Source organism: Calidris pugnax, unplaced genomic scaffold (assembly GCF_001431845.1).
Source record: "Calidris pugnax isolate Ruff unplaced genomic scaffold, ASM143184v1 scaffold11, whole genome shotgun sequence".
Taxonomy (NCBI): domain Eukaryota; kingdom Metazoa; phylum Chordata; class Aves; order Charadriiformes; family Scolopacidae; genus Calidris; species Calidris pugnax.
Window position 1 is genome coordinate 7,127,548 of NW_015090803.1, and position 24,427 is coordinate 7,151,974.

Consider the following 24,427-nt stretch of genomic DNA (forward strand, 5'->3'; position numbering starts at 1 on the left):
ATTTTCCAAACATTGAATCACTCTTAAAAATCTCATTTTCTACTTTCCCCATTTTCTTCTGATTTTAACCCTCTTTTTCACATTGACCTCAAGTTCAGAGTAGCAATCTCTTCCTTTTCTCTACAAACAACATTAAATAATTGTATAAGACTAAACAAAAAAGGAAATATTGAATGACTTATACATGTACTTTTATATATTTACATACATATATGTGCATGTATACACACGTGCCCATACATATACATATCTATATACATGTGTATGTGGAAAGAAGAACTTACCTATGTCCCAGGTAAGAGGGTTATTCTGCTCCATCTCTCTTTTCCCTATGACGTACCAAATGCAGGCCATCCAGTGAGCAAGCAAGGCAAACATGGACATGAGAAGTGTGAGAACAATTGTGCTGTGCTGGGAGTAACGATCCAACTTCTGAAGGAGACGCAAGAGGCGCAGCAACCTCACTGTCTTTAGGAGGTGGACAAGAGAAACCTGGGAGCACAGGGAGAGAAAACAACCTGTCAGCGGTTGATTTCTGCCACACAGCTCTCTTGCTTCGATGAAAGCTTCTAAAGCTCTGTGAATTTTTGCCCACTCTTCATTCAGTTACATAGTTGTTTACTGCACTGTATTAAGTTGGGGTCTGAAGAAACTCGTGTTAAAACTTCTAATGCTACTGTTTAAATTGCTTTACCTAAAATATTATTGACTTTCAAGTACATGTGGCAAGCGTGCTCAGCACCCTAGGCGTACATCAGTTTATGAAATATATGGGCTCTGGCCTCAGAGGAGATGCAGCAATTCACAAAGCAAGCAATTCCTGGATGACCCTATTCCCCTCCCGAGCATCCTCCAACCTACATCCACACCAGACTGTGCACAGCTCCCAGTTTTGCATGGAATATACTTGGCTCATGTTTCAGCTGTTGGGTAGATTTAACAAGCAATATGCAGATTAAGTTCCTAAGTATTTTTAATTTAATTTTTTGAAGATTAAATAGGTATAGTTTTCATTAACAGTCAGATTCTTTTTCCCCTTCATTAATGAGACATTAGGATTAATGCCTACTAGGTACCTGGCTGATACAGGATACACGCATCAGCTAGAAAAATGGCATCAAACCTTACATGCCTTCCCACAGCCTTCCCAGAACACCGTAATGAGCTCTCTGAAAAGAAGGTCTAAAAGCACAGCTTGGTCAACATCCTTTTCCTTTGCTAATCCAGAATAACCTGAAGTTAAGCCTTTTTGTTTCTGTCACCAAAACTAATAATCTGAAATCTTAATTTTATAGGTGTGCATTTGCTAAGAGCTAGGTCCCGGCTAACTGATAAATTCTGTAACACGGGGTATTTCATATTTATTCATGAAGACTTAAAAATTCATTGATTTTATTCCAGTCTCAGGAATTAAGTAGGTGGGAAACCTGTAAAAAAGAAAATACAAAATCTACAAACATTTTTTTTTTTTGCTACTACAGTTTTGATAGTGCATAAGTAACTCTCCCATGAGCTTCTTCATGCAATATTTACTGCCCATTATTTCACTTTTTTTTTCACTTTTTTTTCACCTTTTTTTCGTGTACATAGCAGAGGAAAAAAGAAAATCAACAAAAACATGACTCTTTTTAAAAAATACTTTGAAGTTCACTGCTGTCAGGAATAAGATCTTATTAGAGCATACAAACAATCACATGGTCTTCTTGCATTTCTTTTATCCATCTTATGTCATCTACAATAAGTCAGTGAAATTATTATGTCTGTGGCGTTAAAAACAAGAATATCTGCAAGTGTGGGTCAGAGGGCTGAAAAATATTTAAAGGAATTGCCTTGCTTGCATTAATATAATCATACAACTATTAAAATATAATTATTCTAATTGAATGTCATGCCACTGTACCAACTGCCTCTTTTTCTGTGGTAATTCATTTGCCAAAGTCTCCTTATCTTCTTTCTCATCAGCTTGTTTGAACCAAACACGGCTTTGTTGCACTCTTAACATAACGGGATTCCTACCACAACTCACTCTTCAAGGTCTTGCAGTAATATAAACATATATATAATGACTGTGTATGTACTATTGCCTTCACATTGGAGCCTTCACCTTTACATGGCTACCTATGTTCTACCACATCACAACCAAATAATAACTTAGGTGAATTTATTTTTTTATTAGATTCTTACAAATAAGAAATTTCAAAAGGGCTGTGACAATAAGTGTGCCCTGCCAGTTATCACTTGTGACTAAATTCTCACCATTTTTATGAAGTTACAGAACACTGAAAGATATAAAACAGTGAATAAGATATCTAATATTCTTTTTAAAGTGGAGATGTTTCAATTTCAGGACTAAAGATCATCTTATTTCACAATAATTTCTGCAAAAATTTGAAGACAGATGTAATTAATCATATGTAATTACTCCAAATTTTCTCATTAGTCATGCCAAACACTCTTCTTGTATTGTGTCCAATCTGTCATTGGAAGACCTGAAATGCCATCAGGCAGCTTTCTTTTCTGTGTCACAAATTTAGAAAGACAAAATGAGGAGTCAGCACTCATGCTTGTGCCTGTGTAGATTTTGCTTTGCCCACAGATATAAAACCATCTAAATTTTCCATTTAGTTAATCATTTTAGACTAGCTGGGTTAACCTTTTTCTGTCAAAATGATAAAGACAGAATTTTACCTAAAACTAACACAAATTCAATCATAGCATAGTACTGAGAAAAACTGAGAAATAAAATTGCTACAAACTGAAATGATGAAATTCTCTGCTTGGAAGAATCATCTCCTAAGGCAAAAAGGAATTAGTAGGAAACATGATACATTTTAAGAAATTACTATTGGCAAGGATCTTTAATCCTTTTTTTCTGCTTGGTTAGTTGGTCTTCCTCAAAAAAATTATACTTTTGCTCTATAACCACCAATAGTTACTCAGAGAGGAACAAACTCAATCATTATAATTAGTTCTTAATGGCCTGTTTTTTACTTGGACAGCATTTTGGACCACATTTCCACAGATTAAGGGATCCTTTATGTCACATGAATACAAGGATGGAAGGAGCTTGGGTCATTAGGCAGGAACGTGCCTGAGGTCTCAGACCTCCAAAGAGTCACATGGTAGTGCCAACTCATACAGCTTCATTTTTTTTCTTTCAAAATATCTCCAAGGGTGGTGAGAGATCACAGCTTTTTCACGCATTCTAAATCCACAAATCTCCAACTGGAAGATGACATTTATGTGCCATACATACATAAGTATGTATGGCACTATACCTATAGCTCGCAGAATTTAGAGCATCCCTAAAGGTTTGGCCTTTGTGACAGGGCCTGAACAGCAAAGGAGTGATGCCTGATGCCCCTTCTCACCGTTCTGTTGAGGCAACATCTGAGAGTCGATGAAGTGAAAATCTGAGAACAGACATGAGGAAATGGCTTATTAAATCATAAAGTCTGAAAACAGTGGAATGTGGTTAACACCTCCCCCCGCTCTTGAAACACTTGATAGTAATTTTTGTCTTGAGGATTATATTAACAGTTGCCAAGTCTTGGCATGATAAGAAATATAATCTAGTAAGGCACTGTGTTCCCATGGAGGAATCATATGGAGAACAAACTGACCAAGTTTGCTGGGGTGAATGTGGGGTGCAGACTCCTGAATTCTGGATTTGCTCTCGGTTACCAGAGAGAAAAGAAGGTTGGCCGTTGACTCTCTGCCGTGTAGCAGTCTTTACCATATTGCAGCGAGCTACCAAATTTGGGCCAAAACAAATGAAGGAAGCAGATTGGAGCTTGTGAAAACTTTTAACAAGGTATTTATCTCTTGGAGCGTGCAGGGAGCTGTCTGCCAGTCAATTTCAATTATGAGATCAACATGGCTATATATTGTTTATTACTTGGGGCTTAGTGTTAGCACTTCATCTATCATTAATTATCTCATTAAGGATCCACTACTAATGGAGGAACATTTCAATGTCCCTGGATATTCCTAGTCACCATATTAGTGATCTTATTAGGGTAAAAAAAAGTTTAAAAGTACAACAGATAGGAGATGTTTATTAATAATATTCTAGTAGCATTTTTAATTTTGTGACGTTTTAACTGTAGAAATAATTATTGAATTATAGTTTATTTTCCAGAATTCAGTATGGAAAGCATATTGGTCTTTCCAATGGAAAAAAAAAGTCAATTTCATTTTATTTTAATTTTCTCTTGAAGGAAAAGATCATACTTGATTCATTCAATGAAAAATTCTTAATGGAAATTAAAGCAACATAGTTATGCTGGCTGTTTGGTTTTAACGTAAGGGATAAACTGAGATAGGAATGTATTTAAATAGATTACTGTCATGGTTTGGGCTCTTGTAACCCACTGGTTATAAAAAAAAAGTGATTTAAAAATGTGGAACTATTAACAGTCTGGTTTTAAAAGCTACTGTACTGTCATCAGATTGACAGTTCCTAATGCAACAAATGGATTGCAAATGGAGATCCCCAAAGGAAATGGAACTAGATGATAAAACCAAATAGGATACTTTACATGGGAGGCTTGCTGTCCAGTGTTCTGTTTTTTTCTGACATGTGTCTATCCTATCATCTATGTACTTGTCTGTAACTCACATTTAATGAAAATGAGATTGAGTGCATCTGTTCACAAAAGATCAAAATTCTGAGAATTAGAAAGTGGACAGCTTAAAAGCCTAAGTCTCTTATGTGAAAAATCCACAAAATTGAGAAACCTCTGCCAACATTTTTTTTTCCAAAATTAAACTTTCTGATTTGGAGGGGGAGGGCGCTGGTTTTTTTCTGTTTGTTTTTTGGTTTTTCACTAAGTAGATTCTTACTCTTTTAAATCTAACAGGGCTATCAGAAGAAAAACTATTGTTCTAGCATAAGTAAACCAATGTAAATGCAACCCATCAGATTGTGACATCAACAACATTAGATCCACACCTTTTTCAAAGTGGCTTAAGTATTTTGTCATTATATTCCTAAAAAAGATGATTTGAAACCAAAGTTAATGACAATTGTAAGTAATTGATATTAGAACACACAAAAAATTCATAATCATGTTGTAATTTTTGCACTAAAATACACAGGTTAAGGGAAAGAAGATTCCCAGCTGAGTGAAGAATGCTGACCATAGCAATGATTTACTTTACCACAGTAACAATTTATGAGTCCTGAAAAATTAATTGAATTTATGCAGCATAAGAGAGCAAAAGGCATAGGGACATGTATTTGAGTACAATAAGAAAATATGAAGCTAACATAGCTACAGCTCTTTACAAGTCAAGGACAAATGAATTTAAAAAAGATGGTATTTATGTGTCTTTCATAATAATGAATGGCCACTATGACACCCAATCCTGTAACACTTCTAATCAACATGTACAGTTACATTGTATTCCTTTCTTCACCATCCAGTATGAAAATACACTACAAATCTGAAAAAAATACCAAGGTATTTTAGGTATTTTAGTTCATTCAGTTTTAGTCTCCGGATCTGTTAAAAAAAAAAAAAACAAAAAACCAAAAAACAACCAACAAACCCCTCTTAAATAACAATTAAAAAAGACAGGTTAGTACTTACCACAGTGACGTTGAAAGCATAAAGGAGATCAAAAGGAAGTGCAGCAATTAAATCAATGATAAACCAGGTAGTCACGTAGTGGATACAAATAGATCTTGCTTCAAATATAACTTGGCCAGACTTGCTGACATATGTTGTTCGGAAATTTAAAATAATATCTGCTTGACAAAGAATAAACAGAATCAGAGTGATTTCTTGATTCCTCGGGATAACACCCATGTTATCCACCACAACACCATAACACAGATTGTTTCTCCTCTCCATGGCAAAAATCAGATAAGGAATCTAATGAATCTAATACAGAAAAAAATGAAATATGGTGGTAAGAGAACCACATACATAGAGTTAAACCAATTGATACACAAAAGTATTCTTTTTAAAGAGTAAAAAGAATGTTTAAAACATTTAAAACTCACTGATTTCAAAGGGAGCTTGAATTAAAAAAAAAACTCCAACCCATATTGCCCTTTAAGCAATACCAAATATTGATACACTATTTTTCTTAATTAAAAATGAGAATATGATTGTTGTGCAAAATCCCCACCACACTTACGTTTCTTTTGAGATAAAAAATCATTAATTATTTTATTTAAATGGTGTCACTGAAACTTTCTTATAGTGATAACTGTCCAGCACAGAGAACAAATGTCATCCTCAAGGATAACCACGTGTTTATCAACAGAAAAATGCTGAACTCACTTGAAAAAAATGGCTTTTAGGCTATGGTGGAGACACGAATTTCTTGGTGGCTTGTGCATTTTGCATGTTCCTATCTAACATTCCAGGATGAGTGTCTTTCAATATGAGCTATAGTTTTGACGTCTCTTGCCAAAACACATTAACACTCAAAGAAAAGTTCAGGTCTTGACAACAGTCTCAATTATTTTCATGTCCTACAAGACAAAGACTCTAATCTGTCCTGGAGCTATGCACCCAGTTTCTACCAACATTAGTGAGAACTACTTGTATAATTTTTACAATGTCAGAAAAGAGTGCAGCCAGCCATCAAGGCTGGTGTTTTAGAGCAAGATAATTAGCCTGCTGCCTTGCAAATTGTAATGCCTCATGTTGAAGACCATTTCATAAAAGAGAAAGAAGTGGTCCCAAGTGTTAGGAAGACATTCAGAGTGTGATTGACTTTTTTTCTCATTAAAAAATAACAACTGCAGGGTGATAGTCTTGGCAGCCTGAAAGCCAGTGGATTCTCTTTAATGTCCAGGTTATGGGAAGCAGCTTCCTAGATACTAGACCAGTGTGTAATAGACTTGTCAGCTGTGATATTTGTGATATAGGTAGCCTATTCTTATGTTTTCCAAGGAGGGAACGGCGTTCCCTGTGCTCTCTACCTCTGTTTATGGCAGCAGTGGCAGCACTGACTCCCTTCTCTCTGCTATATGATGCACAAGAAGATACACTTTCAGTGGCCTCTTCTACGCATTGCTCTTGTAGGGAGGTGGCAGCAGGAGCTCCTGGGAGTTGGCTCCACACCATATACAGCATGGAGTGTGCAGATGTTTGGGAGGTGTTTGCTGCCCAAAGAGATGTTTCTTGTAGCCTCTGGGGAAGAGGAGGTTGAAATGGCAAACAGAAGCACCTACAAGTGAAATTCAGCCTCTTGCCCACCTCTTTGCCTTTTGCAAACGGAAATAAACACAGAATATAAGTATTTTAATTATTTCATTCTATTCAAGGAATTTGTTTTCTGTTTGGATGCAAATATTTCCGTTCCTCATAGCTAGTTTCTAGAGTGCTATATAAACCTGTTCCAAATCAGGACATTCCTGGAAAAAAAGAAAGGTTTGGAAGTCCTAAAAATTAAAGTTATCTAAACATTTGTCTCTTCATAGTTAAAACAATGAATGCTAACAGTACTAGTATTGTAAATAGGTTTTAATGCAAATCAACTTAAAACTAAAAAGAGAGTAATAGTAGGATTACTAGTAGGAATAGTAGATTCATCTGCTCTTGCTTTTGTAGGCAGTTTCTGGGGCCTGAGAACTTCCTGCTAGACACACATGAGAATGAATGTCTAATTTCTGATATAACTTTTAGCCTGCATTTTTCATTCAGTGTATGAGAAATACCTGCAAAGATCAGCGTGCCTGAACCGACTCCCCTCAGACAGCAAAATCGAATGACAGATTTTTCAGGATACAACACACAAAGCATTGCTACCACTAGTGCCATAAAAAGATTAGTGGGTAAGCTTTGTCCCATTTGCAAGCTTTTGTACAACCTAGACAGCAAAATGCAAAAACTAGCATTAAAGGTTTTTTCCCCTATGCTTTATAAGAAAACGAAGAATTTGAAAACTTTATGCCTATAAAGAACATGTACACTGAAAATGGAATAAGTAAACATTTATGCAACTCTCTTTAAATGAGCCAGATTGTATTACATTCTGGTTGATAGGTGTTTTTCAACTTTCCTGATTTTTCCCATTCATCAAGAACATTGTTTTTCACTTTTCCCCATGTTTTCTCTCTTTTTTATTGCAGTTTTTTTGAATTCTGTGCCATTATTTCTGAATGAAAAAGGCTTTGGAAATGACACTTTTCAACAATGTTGATAGTATAATGAGGAAAACCAACACATAGACTTACAGTAAAGGAGAACACTGTAAATTAGAGCAAGAGAAAAAGTGTCTGACCAGGTTCATCTCAACTGAGTAAATCAACTTGATATAAAACAACCGGACACGTTGTAAAAGCTCAATGGAAAACGCTGCCTCATTGAAAGAGCATGGATTACCACTAGTCTATATTAAAGCAAATTTTCATTTCCAGAATTTTATTTTAGCATCTTATGGTACTAAAAGAACATTAAAAATGGAAATTATTTGACGTTCACTGCACCAGGACAGCATTAGAGAGTGGTATCTATGGGACTTAAATGCTGAGGGATGGCATTGCCTACATTTGGAACAGGCAGGTCCAGTATTTTATAACAACTTCTTTTTCATGCCTTATGAACACAGGTACTTCAACAGGGCAGCCACACGATCCATACAGAAATTACTGTTGAAGTCCTACAACCGAGTTTACGCTATTGTTCTTTCAAAGGAGCTTGAAAATTAAAGTCCCTGATTTCATAACCTTGGGGAGGAAAAAGATTGATTTGCATTTCTTCCTACATGTTCTTTAGGTAGCTACACTACGACTGGGTAAAATAACATCTTATCTTCAAGCCTGTTAGCCATTACACTCGAGAAGCCAGGAAGCAATTTTTACCCACACTGATACAGTACTGAGGGCAAAGAGAAGAGGCAGAGATTCAGCACAGAGAGAAGATCACGTTGAATCATTCCTTTGAGGTATCAGAGAAGATCTCTTTAAGAGGTGTTTTGATCAAATGCCCAGTTCTAATACCAGACCTGGGACTGGAAAAGAATTACTTGTCTTCTGCAGTTTGAAGCTAGACAATCTGCTGAGATCATTTGCCATACACTAGTTAACCTATACACGGCTAGAAGTGGATCTATGGCACTCCTGACAATTTGAGCTCTGTCATTCCCTCCCTTTAACCCATCACAGTTGAGTCTCCTAAATGAATGAAATCTTTGGGGGAGTTCTTTGTTTTGGCACAGCATTCAAATTCAGATTTTTCAAGATCTAGTGCAAAGCCTTAACACCAAGCAACCTAGACACATATGCAGGGTTATCTGGTTCCATGGACTGAGATCTTGCAGGTTATAATTGATTCATGCTTTAAGAACTACTGTTTTCATTCATCAAAATCCTTAGGCTGAACAGAACATGGAAGTAAAATTAGAGATATAAAATTTTCTGATTAGATCACCAAGTACTCTCAGCTGGCCCTGCATTCTTCAAGCTACAAAAATGTTCTGAAATTTTCATTAATACAATTAAGATATGAAATTAGCATGATTTCATACGGTTCGTAATAAGCAAGGGGGTCAGTTCAGCTCTAGGTGCTTAGTAGAGTATAGGTGGTTAATATTAACATTTATGATCACATTTAAAGATCAGTATGGTTGTACCAGCCACATACATAACTACTTCATGTAGATTTGCTTGATATAGGTAAGAAAGAAAGATCAGGATATTTACATGTCCAGTATTTTGAAACTTCACATTCTCATTTGTCTTAGAAATCTCCAGTGTGTATTTATCAAAGTTAGAGAAAGGATTTGTTTACTTATTGCATATTAGCATTTGTGAAACAACTAAAGCTTTAACAGAAAAGGCAATAAACACTTGCTTTAAATTCCCCTAAGCCATCCAGTAGACCAAAGTCTTATCAATGTGCATACGGAATTCACTGTTCAATATTGAAGAGATTACAAGTTTTTCTGACAGTACCCCTTTCTGCCTTCCTATCAAAGCAATTTAGGACAACAGCCTCAGATAACGTTTATGTATATAGAATTGAATAGGAAATGGTAAGTGCTTCTTTCTCCATCCAACTCATTAGATAAAAATCCAGAGGGAGGTAGGTGAGTGTGAGCCATCTTTTATTTCTTGACAGCTTTCTGAGCTATACTTGAGTGTAAACAGTTTCTTCATCTGGGCAACCTCATGTACAGTTTAAATGCTGTGCTAAAGTACTTACTGAGAAAGCTGTAAAAAGGAGAAAACAAAACTCCCGAGGCAAGAAACTTCTAAAAGAACAACAAAATCTTTAACACAAATTAACAAATGATAATTTTTCCTGAAAGAGTGTATTATTTTTATGAATTACATGTTCTACAGTTTTTTTCTTTTCTTTCATTGTTTAAGAAGTGGAAGATTAACTTCTTTTTGAAAATAAATGGTTATTAGTATTACTACTACAGGAAAAAAAAAGTTACGTCACTGCATTTTTTTCCCATGTAAACTAGAAAAGTGTCATTTAAAATGATCTTGCAAGCTACATAAGATCATGCCACATGCTCAGGAAAGCAGAACAGAGGACGTAAATAATGTCTCTGACCTGAGCAATGTCATTAAGAAGTTACCTAGAACTAAACCAGGAACAACAGCAGATAACATCAAATTGGTTGAGTCACTACATTCTGTGCTGACACACAGCACATGCATATCTAAAATATCATCTTTATACTCGATGTAGAGAGGAAGGAAAGGGTGAAGCCTCTGTATTCTTGTCTTCACTGTGAAAATAGCCAAATTCTTATTTTGAGGTAGATAATTCAATTTCAGTTAAAATCAGACAGCAAAAAGTCAGAGGTCAAGCAAATTAAAGATCAAGATAAAGTCTAGATTATCCTATTGATTTTAAGAAAGGCCCTTAAGTCATGTATAAACTACAAGGTGCCTTTTTACCAAAGATTTTTGCCTTGTTTTAACATATATACACCTGTTTTGTTAATAAACACCCGTACATTTTAAGCCAGCCCTGACCTGTGTTGCAGACTTTTGCTCCTTTCCCACTTCCTGCTGTGCAGACTAACAGAAGCAAAGTGTGTCAGCCTGCAAAGCAGCAAGTAATTTTGCTGCTGTCAAACACACAGGTGAACTTGAACTGGCAGGATTTAATAGGGAAAATCAAAGATGTCCAATTTCAGCAGGTTTGGAACAAGCAATTGTATATCACCTATGCATCCCCGCTAACACAGACCTCCAAAGATTTAAATAGAGCATTTTTTCCAGTTATTTCAGGTCTAATTTTCACACCCAGGTCGTGCCGAATCACTTAATATTAAGAAAAATTCACCAGCAAATCAATGGCCAATCACCCTCAGAAAGATTTCTCTGCTTAGTCTCCCTAGGCCAAATCTCTTACATCCCCATCCCCTCACCTCCTCTTTTACACATCTGTTGCTTTCACCCCACATCCTCCAGCACAGCTGAGCTGTTGCCTCTGAACACGGGCTTGAATGCAGAGCAAATAAACAATAATTGACAAATCTCACAGAATCATTTAGTACAAATCAACCTCAAGCTTAAACCTTGACTCTGATTTATCTTCTGGTTGGATCCCATGGCTAACTAGTTCAAGCTGCATGGGTTCTCTCAGCCCATTATTTACACTACTGATAAGACACGGGCTCACAATCCTTTAAAAAATATATAAACTCTTGTACAAAATGTGAAATCTCAAAATCTCTTAGAAGTTACACTGAAAGATCAGAGAAAATGAATTTGTACAAAACCAAAACCCAGTTGTTTCAGCTGCAAAATTGTCTACATTAAAAGAAAGTTAATCTACATGTGTTGCAGTTCCTAATTTATTTATATATTTTGCTCCAATTAAGCTCTTGCACAGTATCCACAGCAGTAAACATCCGAAGGCTGGGACCAACATTATACTAATGTCTTCCAAGTCTGCAGTTACCATGGCTACATGCTTTTGTGATATTTTCATTCAAAATTTCTAAAGCCAATACCGTGATCTAACTGAAAAGCTCTAACTTATTCCTTTTGTTACTTGAGTCATCTAATGGCTTTTACTCACCCACTGGTGACCCTTTTGCTTTTCACCAGCTTCCAGCATGAAAATCCATGCTCTAGCTACGCTCAGTTCCTATGAAAAGACAACTTATTTCATGGTTGGGCATAAATGAGCTGGGAACCCTGAGAAGCCCATAAGGTTTTGGAACTCTTTAGTGACCTTTCTTGAATTTCTGTAGGACATGCCTTTCTAGATATCTGCCATGCTCACATTCACACACAGACAAATCCACTCAGTGAATGGTATGAAAATACCAATTTAAACTGGTGCTCAACAGTGGGAAAAGAAGATTACAATAAAATTGGAGGTTCTAGTGCATAATGCAGTTTGCAATCTGAAAATTATATAAAAAAGTGAAAACCATAAGTTGATATTCATCAAACTATCCTATTAGTCTTAAGATGTTTTCCAGAATAATACCTCTTTTCCAATTTTGAAAGCACAATATGTGTTTTGTATAATTTCTAATCCCTGTTTAAAAAAAAAAAAAAAAAAAAAAAAAAAAAAAAAAAAAAAAAAAAAAAAACCAAGGGGAAAAAATTTATTTATTAGCATTCTGCAATTAAGAATTGGGTTGGAAACTGCTGATCAGCTGTCTGAGCATTCAAAGCTTAGCTATTTGAACAGAAAGCTCCTTGGTTTGGTTTTAGGCAACTGCAGAAACACTGACTTGGAAACCATTTTGTTTTTAAGCCGCCTATACGTGTTCCCAAACACTGAAGACATTATGCAGAAAAAAAAAAAAAAAAAAGAAAAGAAAAGAAAAGAAAAAGAAAAGATAATCCAGAGGTAAAAATTTATCTATTAGCCGGTTGAACCTCTTTACCCATAAACAGGATTATTTTACCTGAAGTAGCTGATTTTCCTGTGCCAACATTTTTTTTTTCTGTTAAGGCTTGATTTTTTTTAAAAATAAATCCTGCTGGGATTAGACCTTTGACCAAGCTACAGTAGAACAATAGTATCAGATTAGTCAGATGATTCAGTAACTGCCCATGGCACACTTTTAGGCTGCAGCAGATGCTTGGTAATATAACTCAGTTTACCTCCCTTTTTACTGTGAACTAAATGAAGATGAAAAATCCTGCACCTTTAGTGGAAGCTGTATACATATGAGCAGTAACCAGGGAACTGGGTGATGCATGATTTCTTATTTGACTACAGCAATTCAATCCTGTGCTTGAGCCCTAGATGATTTAGGTATATTAACCCCATTGATTTTCAGAGCGGTTTCCTACACCAGCTCCCTCTCCTAGATGTTACAAGTGGCTCTCCTCTTATTTCTCTTATTTTTTTCATTTTCTTTTATGTGATTTTACATGATTGTCTTCAGCTAGCAATACTTCCCCCAAAGTCCAGGCTCTTTGATCTATCTGATTATTTGAGCCAATGTTATTTAATTATATAGGGATAATGGTATTAGAAGCTGGCCAGAGAGCTTTTAGGAAAGATTCTGGGAAATATTAGTGCTATATTGCTTGAAGAACAATTTATTCGTCCCTGTATAAATTTTTATTTTTTCTTTCCTACTGCTGCTGTAAATCTAGATGTTCCTAGTAAATCTTCTGGGCACAATTTATTCAAATGGAAGTGTGATTTTTCAACTCAGCACGTCCCCTCAAAATGTCTATTACCACAATGACTTTGATGATTTTCTTTTACGCGCTGACCTGATAAGGTGAGGGGGATAATATTGGGTTTAAATATGAAAGGAGAGTAATGCTTATTGAGCACCTGTTACTTACAAATCGGGGCCATTATGAAGTCAAGTAAAGTTTACAAGAAAATAACATCACGGATTAAGTAATAAAAACCTTAAAATACAGACTTTATATGATAAATAGGTAATAGATAATAAAATATATAGCATATAAATAATAATATATAATAAAATAATAAGTCTCTATAATGGCCTGTTGCAGCTGCTGAAGGAAAAGCATATTTTTCTTTTTCAGAAAGATATAACAAATGCTGAACAGGTACTAAGTAACAATCAATATAAACAACAAAAAAATTGTCATGAAAACCCAGACGTGTTTGGGAATGAGAAAGAAATCAGTGGTAGGCAGGATTAAGGAAAATTACAGGTTTAGATGTATTAGGAAAGAAACCTTAATCTGCAACTTCAGTTCCTTTGTGCTAGTGGCATCCCATTATGAAAGAAGCTATTAATAACGTAGAAAAAACAGATGTATTCAATAAATACTGCTTATCTAATTTTGGAATGGAGCAGCAAAGTATGGTTGTATCATATCAGATGATAAATTGCAATCCAGTACATCCTAGCTAAGAATCAGCAGGTAGCGATGTTTTAAACCAGCAGTATTAAAGGATTAACAAGACATCACTTCTGCGGGTAACATCTGCAGCCAAGGATGAGGGGAGCTGTGGATTCTCCTTTCTCTGAGGTCTTTGAAGAAGAACAGGTGCCCTTAAGGAAAACACGCTTATTAGAATTAATATCTGGATTAAATATACATTTAAAATGGAAAATCTGGCTACCAAGTACAACCTTCCCTCCTATTTGTTCTTGAGTGCAACCCCCAGTAATATTTTCTCCTGGTCCCTAGCACTCCAGAGTACTGTGGAAACAACCTCATTTGGTCTGTGCAGGCTGTGACAGAGGCTGAGAGCCTCATTTTAAGCACCTGCATCCAAAGAAGCAGAGGTCTTGTGGCTTTAGTGGAATGACTAGTATTTAGATGAATAATGGAAACAGTTTATCAGTACAAATTCTTATAATCCTCGTCAGAAAGATATTGCACTCACGTAATATGATGGACCTCTGAAAAAAAAAGCTCCTACTAATGTGGAATAAATATAATTCATAGGCTTTGTTCTGTGAAGTCACCACTGAATACACTAAGCTGCTTTACCAGTCAAATTTCTCCAATGAAAAGTGTTTATGATTGGACACCACGATACTTATCGCTGTACAGGATGTGAGGAGTGGCACTGTCCCTCTTCTAAGGCAGTGCTATGACATATGTTCTCAGCCTTGTTCCATCACAGTTTGACAAATTGACAACATTTTTAGTGATTTTTATGGAGCAAGATCTATTCTCAGGAATGATGGATCATAGCAGAACTGATTCCCAAAATCCATCTGTAACTGACAGGCTGATGTGCTCTTCCTTACTATTCACTCCTACAGTGGAAAGTAATGGGATATTGAAGTCATACCCAGGTGGAAACACTGTTTTAGTTGAGCAAATTATCCATTAATATAAAAAAATGAAATCTGAAGGCATAGGTGGTTTGAATGGCTAAAGTGGTAACAAATGTCACACCAAAGTTAAAGCCAGGGTTTTAATTGCAATTCTTTACTGTGCTGATAACCCATGAATTCAAATTCCAATATCATGGAACTGAATAAATTTTTAAAACGTAAAAAGTCACATTCTTTTACCTGCTGCCTTGATTTTCAGCCTTTTGGGTTCACCTTTTCAAGTTGCCCTCCTTAACTATGAGGGTGTTAAACAGGGATTAGCTAATCTCAGTTCTACAGTACCCGATACGCCGGAAAAGCCTCACTTACCCTGACCTTTACAATAACATACTAAACACTGGAAAGAGTGTCTTTGTTATAAACTATACTTTACCTTTTAAAAACAGACTCAATCCATGAACATATTGAGTAACTAAAATATATTATATTGATTTTTCTATAAAGGAAGATACAGAGTTTGGAGTCTTGAAAGAAAATCAAAGAACTAAAAATATTTCTGAAAAATGAACTGCTAACTCTGCTTTTAAAAGAAGTTAGGATTTGTGACTGCAGAGTGTGAAAGTTTCTATACGGGTAATTTTCTCAAAAGAACATGCAGAAATACAGCAGAAAGAAGCAATTCCAAAGAGTGAAGAAACATCAATCCTATGACTTAACTTTTCAATGTGTGTGAAGCAAATGTAGCTGTTAGGTATCGCATGAACACAGTTCACTTTACACAAATGCTGGAGACAACAATGAAAAGATCAAACAAAAAAAACATTCAGTGGGAAACGTGACAACTGCCTTGTGTACTTAATTTTTTTTGACCAATTCCAAGAGGTAAACCTAATTTTTTTTTTTTCAGAGATTACCTCATGCAGCTGACAACAATTCACATACATAGGGCATTTTCCATAAATCCTAAGAAAAATATGAAAAAGACAACAGGCAAGCTCACAGAAATATGGTAAACTATTAAGCATCTAATAATTTTCTTGGAAATTACCTAAAAGGTTAATTAAAAGACTTTAATCTTACTGAAAAATATAATGTTGTTTTACAATTAAACCTAAAGACAAACATCGTCTGATTGTAGCTGCAATGCAAGTCAGTCATACTCTGTATGACAGGATAGTTTTAACTTTTTATACCTTTTGAAAGCAAAAATAGCAGAGGGAAAATTATTTACAAAACTATTACTACAGCATTTCCCAATGTGTGGATTTACTACAGGTGAAACAAATGATTTGTCACACAGCTTATTTACTTATTGCAGTAGCACCACAGCTTAGACCAAAAAAATGAACAGTCAGTTCTTAAGTGCTCTTAGCACTCTGGTGCTCAGAGGCTTGTCACTCTGACATTACAAGTCTCAGGGAATAGGAAGGAAAAATAATCTGTCTGAAGAGATTCATTTAGGACAGTTGAGAAGTGGAACAGGGACTATATTTGCCAGAAGCACAGATGCAGAATATCTTGACCCAGCTATAAGCTACCTAGAGAGCTCTCCCCAGATAGTAAGGAATTACATATGTTAAATTCTGCATATTTCAGCTTGTACTCATGAGGTTCCCATCACCTTACATGTGTATTTTAAAAGGCTGATATTTTAAATTTATCCTGCAGAATCCACTTTGTTTTAGGTATTTCTTCACAAAATCAGATTTCAGAATGGAGCCAGTTCAGTACTTCTTTAAGTACTTCTTCCTTAAATTTTACCTTTATCTTTGATGGTAGATGGCACAATACATAAGGATCCCTTCTTATAACCAGTTCACTAGTAGTTAAGTCAATGCCATTCATTTTTGGCCTCAGGAAAAGTATGAATGCTCATATGAGGGTTTTTGTGTCTTAACTGTATCCCCCAATTTCAGGAGTAGTAAGCAACATTTTGGGGCAGTGATTTCTTAAAACTTTGGTTAGATCTACAAGCATACTTTTTTTTAATACTATGAGAAGCTGGCTAACAATATGTAACAATGACACCACATCTCTACAAATAAAGAGGAGTCAGCAGAGCCAATGCAAGTCAAATTTTCAGAGGCCTCCATTATCATAACATTTATCTGCATCTACCTGAAGATACAGAAATGTTTCCATGGAAATGATCACTTCTAAATTATTGTGGCTTATGCTTATCTGTTTTATGTCCAGGGGGAGGTTTTTGTGCACGGAAACAGCATCTTGCATGCAGACTGTCATCTGTCCTCCTTACACGGGTATGTAAGGAAGGCTATTGGAAAAATTTCTAGCAATATAGTGGTCTTCTCAACTTCAGTTTGGCTCTTTGAGTGGGAAAAAGAAAACAAGCCTTCTAATGTAAAGCAACCTAAGAAAATGTATAGCATTTAATAACATCTCATCTGATTCCAACAAGTTTTATTTAACCTATATTATTTTCAATACAATGATACGCACATTTGAATGACTTGTAAGTCATGAACGATGATATGAATTTCTACTGGCTTTGTACCATATTTTTTAATCTCTGTGTATTAAAGGATTGAGACTCAAGGGCTTGATATGATTTAAGACAGTTTTGGGAAGATTTTGAGTCATTTACTTTTGTCATAGAAATTAATGGGCCAACAAGTCTCTTTAATCTACAGTATCACGCAACAGAAATCATAGCTTTAGGGTTTCTAAATATGCTGCTTTTAAAAACTGAAATTGCTGATAAAACACTTTGATAAGTAGCACGTGTATGTTCTAATTTTTTTCCCACAGGTAGGAAAAGGAGTACTATGCAGAAAATAATTTAAAATTACTGTTGCTACTATGTTTATAAATAGTAGAATTTTATAGCTATAATTAATATCCAGATTTCTTTATCTTCCAGTAGCAACTGGAGGATCCACAAATAGAAAACCAAAATGAAAAGTTAAAGGTCACTTATTTTTATAGCTCTTCTCTCTACAGTTGTTCCTGGCCACCTTAGGAGACAAACTATTCAGTCACCTTTGATCTTATCCAGCAAACAATGTATTACCGTTACCCTGAAAGCCTATACATACTTTCTCTGAACCATCACATTCATCTCAACTCCTGTTGAAGACGTACTATTCAAATAGTCCCATGAGTGAGTCTGAGCATTTAGCAATAAAGTATTGACAATTTTTCCAGTAATGTTACTTTCTTCAATTAAGGTGTTCAATAATATTTTTAAGTGGAGGAAAAAAAAAAAAAGTCAATACCTGAAAACTAGAATGAAACAGTTGCAGAAATAAAAGCACTAGATTGGATAGTTACGGAAGAGTAAAAGTTATGCAATCAGGAAGTTATTACTAATAAAATGGAATGAACTGGGAGAGAGATTCTCCCAGCTTTTCTCTCCAAAAAGCATTAAAATACTTGCATTAAAGCAAGTAATCTCACTCACAAGATTCAACACTAAGTTAATTTTTATATGTTTGCTTAAACACACTAATGTTAGTTTTTCTCTCCATATCTTTATGATTTTAAGATATACAAAACAGCCAAAAAAGTCTGAAACTAAACTTGTTTTAAACTTGCATTGAACAGAGGAAGCAAAAGATTTATTTACACAAGAATGTTAGAGAAACTTTGCACGTTACAGAGGGAAAGAGATCTGAAAGTACACTCACACACCACATCACACAGCTATCAAAGCACTAGAAAAGAAAGGAAACACCAAGTGAAAAATAATTTTACCTTGATTTGAGAAGCCTTAATTATGTTCCCTTTCCAAACTGCAACCCCAAAACCAAAACCCATGATAAAATGGGCTGCTATTACTGTTTTTTTATTTTCTGTTTATATTTTAGAGAACTCTTTTCTCATAATTTAATTCAGATCAACACTCCTACTTATAAGCACCACAAGTCAGTAGAACACTTCCATATTTATTTTCACCATGCTTAAGCATATGCTGAATCACAAGTTGGATAAGCCTAAAGGTTTTTTTTAGCCTCTAGATTTATTCAAACTCTTCTGCTTAAAGGAAACCCTTAACCTCTACCTTATTATTTCCCCTGAACTGGTAAGCTGACATCTCTCCCTTATATTGTCATGTCTCTGCTCCCTTTGATAACACTGCTAAAAATGAAGACCCTGTGAAGTCCAAATAAGAGTTTATGCAAGTTATGCGCATAAAAGGAATATTATTCCGTGTTCTGAGAAATACGAATAAAATCAAAGCAGATACACTCTTTTTCACCAGTCCATGATTACCGAGTTGTGATACCTCAGTGTGTGATTACAGAGCTGTAATACAGCTGAAGGCCCTATCTCAGACAGATCTCCCCACTGACTTTCTGAGGTATCAGCATCATAAAAAGAATTTTACTCAACTCTTCTCATTGACTTTTCTAAAAGCACATAGATCATCCATCAAAGATGTGCTTGTCAGAGCCACAATGCAACAATGCCCTGAAACTCATGTTTAAATTTATGTATGCTGTCAATCTCACACATGCTCTGAGACATATTCATTCAATATTTTAACAGACAAGGGACCATAGAGAGGCGACTATAAACACACTATTTTCTTTAAGTTCACTGCAGAGATTTAAATACAGTATAAGAATGTCCTGAAAATACTCCATAAACTCTTCTTTAGAGCCACAAATTTAAAAACAGATAATAAATTTAGAAATAATTATTTTAAGGAAAATTAAGTCATTATTTAAACTGTTGGGGAGGAATATAGGTATGTTACAATACAGTGTTTGTTGTTACCTGTAACAAAACTATGCAAAGAAGTCTTTTTTAGTACTTCATACACTTTCCTTTGAATGTATTTTGTTATATAGTTAGATTTCCTGAATGATAAACTTTAAAGTCTAGCAGGTAAACGTGAAGTAAAATTTACAGGAAATCTTTTGACTTACTGATATAAGAATTCTATGTTTCCAGCGAAGGATATAAACAGAAAAGTGGCACTGAGCAGTACGCCATCTGTCTTGCTTCAAATGACTACTACAGCACATAAATCAGTTAGATACAGATTGTACTCTCTTGTGCTTAGATTCTAATAAACACATTCATAACTCAAAATAGTTATCTACACCGGTGTGGGCTGAAGGTTGCAACCGTTATCAAAATATCTTAACCTTGAGTCTACTGTTTTTATAAAGATGCCCAGGTAAATCAAGCAGAATTACTTCATTTTATATTCCTTACAATGGAATGCGGAGTCATTTATGACTGACTACAGTCATAGCCTCGGTCTTTTTGCACAACACAAAAGATAATCCCCCATGATCTGCACTGCAGAACGTAGGTTTCTTACGGCAGTGCTTGAGTATCATTCAATGTGGATCGCATGCATTAACATCAAAGTCCACCAAGATCTAATAGTGAGCATAAAATGGGAAAATCAGACCTTAAACCTAATGAGAAATCAATGTCAAAAAGAGGAAACAAATATTTATCCATCAAGGTCACCATTAGACATAACCTTGTCTTCTTTTTAGTTCTTTAAAGGACTAAGAACTAAATGGATCATTGAAATAAAAAGTTTAGAGAACAGACCGGATGACAAGCTGTAGCCTCTGCCTCTTAAATTCTATCCCAGTTGTCAGTATAGCATATTGATATTGTACATTTACATTATTGCAATATGGGTTTTAATCTTATGTCATTAGTTTTTAAAATCTATTGATTTTCAACTTATGATCCAAGGGTCTTCTAAGTATTTGTGAAAGGTAATAAAAAAACCAAGTATATTATGAAAAATACCACAGTAATTTCATAGCACACCCCTGCACTAGAAAGGTTTCAGGCATCCATAGGCTAAACCAATGGTTTTCAATCTTCTTTACAGTCAAAAGTCCTTCGTAAGCAACAGCAGGACTACCTGAATCAATTTAAAATAAATAACTATAATTATAAAAAAGGTGACCTAAAGTTCAGATAAAATCTCAAACTATACAGCTTAAATTGGTTTTCTTTAAAATCAGTAAAGCGATGATTAATTCCTCTTCTATATTATGCATTCTGTGAAAACCTTAAATGTCAAAAAAGAGATCCCAAACAAACCCCAAATGTATCTTACCGATGATAAAAAGAATTTCCACCGCAATGTCACTAACAGTTGTGCTTCGAGTTGTAGACAGCTCATCATGGCCAATGAAGCAGACATTGTAAGGTACAGTCACAGCAACATAAAACGTTGCCAGTAAAATAAGCCAGTCCCAGCCAGCTTTAAAAGTGCTAAAATGCAACAATATGAATTTGGACTTTTTTGCATCTGAAACTTTGTATTCTGGAAATGCTGGTTTATCTACAAAAACATTCTGAAAAAGAGAAAAAAAATTAAATGAGACAAAACAATAATTTGATCATACAGACACATTTCTTCCAATGCAGCCGTTTGATGTTTTTTAAAAAAGTGTGAAAAATATTATATACTCATATGCAGGCATGAAGTAATGTTAATTTTTTTCTAGTATAGCCTTCACACTTATTTAGACAGATGGTTCTGATGGTGGAATAACTTTTGTGAATGTTGGGGCAGGAAGAGGGTTAATAAGGAACAGATTAAATAGAATCAGGAGGAAACTGAATCCGGCAATCTATTTCTTCCTCTGTTAGGTGAATTCTGACTTAAGAGCAACATTTTCCTGCTGGACAGATAGCCTAAACCTTTGTGTACATAAGGACATGGTATTGCAAGTAGGAATAAAACTAGAGAGTTGGAATAGACGGTGCTGGAAAAAGCCACATCCTTCCTATAGTTGTTTTTTAGAGTTGTGAGGAGGTTTTTTTCCTCAGACTGACTCTAGCCTGGGCCTGTGGACTGAGCAGTTGTTAGCAGCTGGAGCACCTCTCCTGGTTTCGTTTCATCTCAGGGAATCCATTTCATGTGCCCAAGACTGCTATGAGTTAGTAGGAATAACTTCTTGGTTCTCTTTAAAATCACATGCCTGATCTAAACCAAAATACTAATGCAGACCCACCATATACAGTTCCAGAACTGTCTACTTTCATTGTGAGATTGTAGCTGGCTTCATCACGTGTCTCAAGTCTTTGTCATCTTGCAACAAAGACTTCAGTCTTAAGCATCAGTTTTATAAATTCTTAGCTTTCATCCTTCAGAGTTTTCACAAAACCACCCACCCTCCTAAAAAGCAGCATGTGCTACATGAACTGTCTTGTATTACTTATTAACAAAATTCTTGCTCACTGTCATTGTGCCCCTGGTGAATGCTGTGCCAGTAATGAAGAGCCTCACAAAACAATATTGTGTATTCAGCACAAGCTAAGATTACTTCTGATCTTGAAGTTATTCATTATGAATATAAAAAGACAACAACTGCGTGACCGCAGACTTAATTACATTTGCCTTGCCCGTCACAGCCTTTCTCTTTGTGTGTTTCTTTTGAAACACTAATGTCCTTGCCTTCTCCATTCTTGGTTCTCTTTCATGAATCTTAGAGGCTGAATTCTCACTTTTGTTAGTGTCAACCCACTTTTAATCATGGAGAAGGAAATGTTTCTCTTACAACTCCCAATTCATAGCTTTAAAAATCTATGCACTAAAGTAGTAAATTAGTTTGACAACAAATGTTTCAAACCAGTATAATAGCATCTGCACTAGAATTTTGACAGCACAGGAAAGTCATCAAAAACTATTAGAAAGGCATGTTCCTAAAAAATATTACTGTGCTATGAAAATATCACTGGAAGACCTGGTCATATTTTGCAGATTTTTTTTTTTTTGTTTTTTACACTTTTTCAACATTTAACATTTTAAAAACATTTTTAGCTTTTTAACTTTTTTTTTTTTAACTTAACATTTTTTGACATTTAACATTTACATTCAGTGGAAGTGACTGTATAACTTTTGAGATATATACCAGTTGTGTATTTTCATGTCTTTAACCTATACCAAGCTTTCTCTGCTTTTAATTTCTGATGTAATAATGTCTAGGAGGAAGTATCTGCACTGCTGCTTAATTTTGGTGACCAATGAAAGGAATATGCCTAGTAGCAGATCATCTTTTCAAGGCGTTCATGATCTATCTCCTTTGGCTACTTTTTCCACTGCCTGTCTTCCATCCTCCCTGTAACCATATAAAAACCAACTAACTCGCCCTTTTCCCCCCACCCTAAAAATAAAACCCCCAAACTGAGACCATTCTTCTTGTGGCTCAAAGATTTTAGCTTTTTGATGCTAATGATACACGAACAAGAACCTAAATCCGGTTCTGAAATTTTAAGAAAAACTGTTTCTTTTTGCTACCTTTGCTTCTAATAACTATAGGCTCTCACTGTTGGAACAGGCTCAAATATTATTCTAGCAAATTTTTATATGTACATCCTGCTTTCACATACATCTCTAGTTTTCCTCTGCATTAACTTTTTTCCTGAAACATAGTTCATTAGAGCAGAAGAGTTATTCTTTCTCCTGAGCATATTTCTTTAGAATATGCTGCTTTATTTTTGCTTTTGTCTATTGTTTGATTTGTTTTTTGCCACATTCACAGGGTGTTTTATGAACTTACTTATTAAGTTCATAAATAATTATGAACAAAGAGAATACAGCAGTAATTTAAAGAAATATTACTAGTTCAATTAGGAAATGAAAACACAAATTTACCCTGCACGAAGTTGGAGGCGTTCACATGGAAAGCTGTCTAAATGAAGTGTGACCTTCTGGAGCTTACACAGCATAGATGTTTTCAGTTAGAGAAATACCTTGAATTTGTTCATTATTGTTTTGGCAAATGGTAATAATTGAAATGAAATAATTGGGTTGGTAAGGTAAATTGGAACCTAAAATTAAGTTCTGAGAGATTTCATAATGTGGCTTTCCTGGGGTTAAATAAATGTCAGTTTACTGTACAGATAAATGCATTGTCTGCTATATGAATTGTAAGAAATACCATAGCAGGCAGAACTGCACTTAAGTGAACTGCACACTACTGCTTTTGTTACTGTAAAATTATGACGAGGACATTTCTCAGGTACCCACTGACATTTTACAGCACTTTTTAAAGAAACAAATGACAGTACAAATAGTACATTTTTGAAAAGAGAAGAATTACACCTACATTATTAATTTTTAATTTGTTCTTCTCTCTTCTCTGTAGATGTCCAGAGATATGATAAAGGACAGCTCTACTCCGTCTTCGTGCTGACTCAAAATGTGACCCCGCTCTTCCTCTTCCCTTCCATTTTTCTGCAGAACAGAAGTGAGAGTCTATTAAACATCGGGAAATGACGCTCTAATCTTCAGGACCTGAAC

At 35.3% G+C, this 24,427-nt stretch overlaps 1 protein-coding gene across 1 annotated transcript in view; it reads right to left on the reverse strand.

Annotated features, from left to right (window-relative positions):
• Nucleotides 1–24,427, reverse strand: part of KCNH8 (potassium channel, voltage gated eag related subfamily H, member 8) — a 176,046-nt gene that overhangs the window by 62,977 nt on the left and 88,642 nt on the right. The window contains exons 4-7 of the mRNA XM_014937670.1: nt 24,234–24,361; nt 21,233–21,473; nt 5,595–5,752; nt 285–492 (exon numbers count right to left, since the gene is read on the reverse strand). Coding sequence (XP_014793156.1) covers nt 285–492; nt 5,595–5,752; nt 21,233–21,473; nt 24,234–24,361 — 735 coding nt within the window. The remainder of the gene's footprint in view (nt 1–284; nt 493–5,594; nt 5,753–21,232; nt 21,474–24,233; nt 24,362–24,427) is intronic.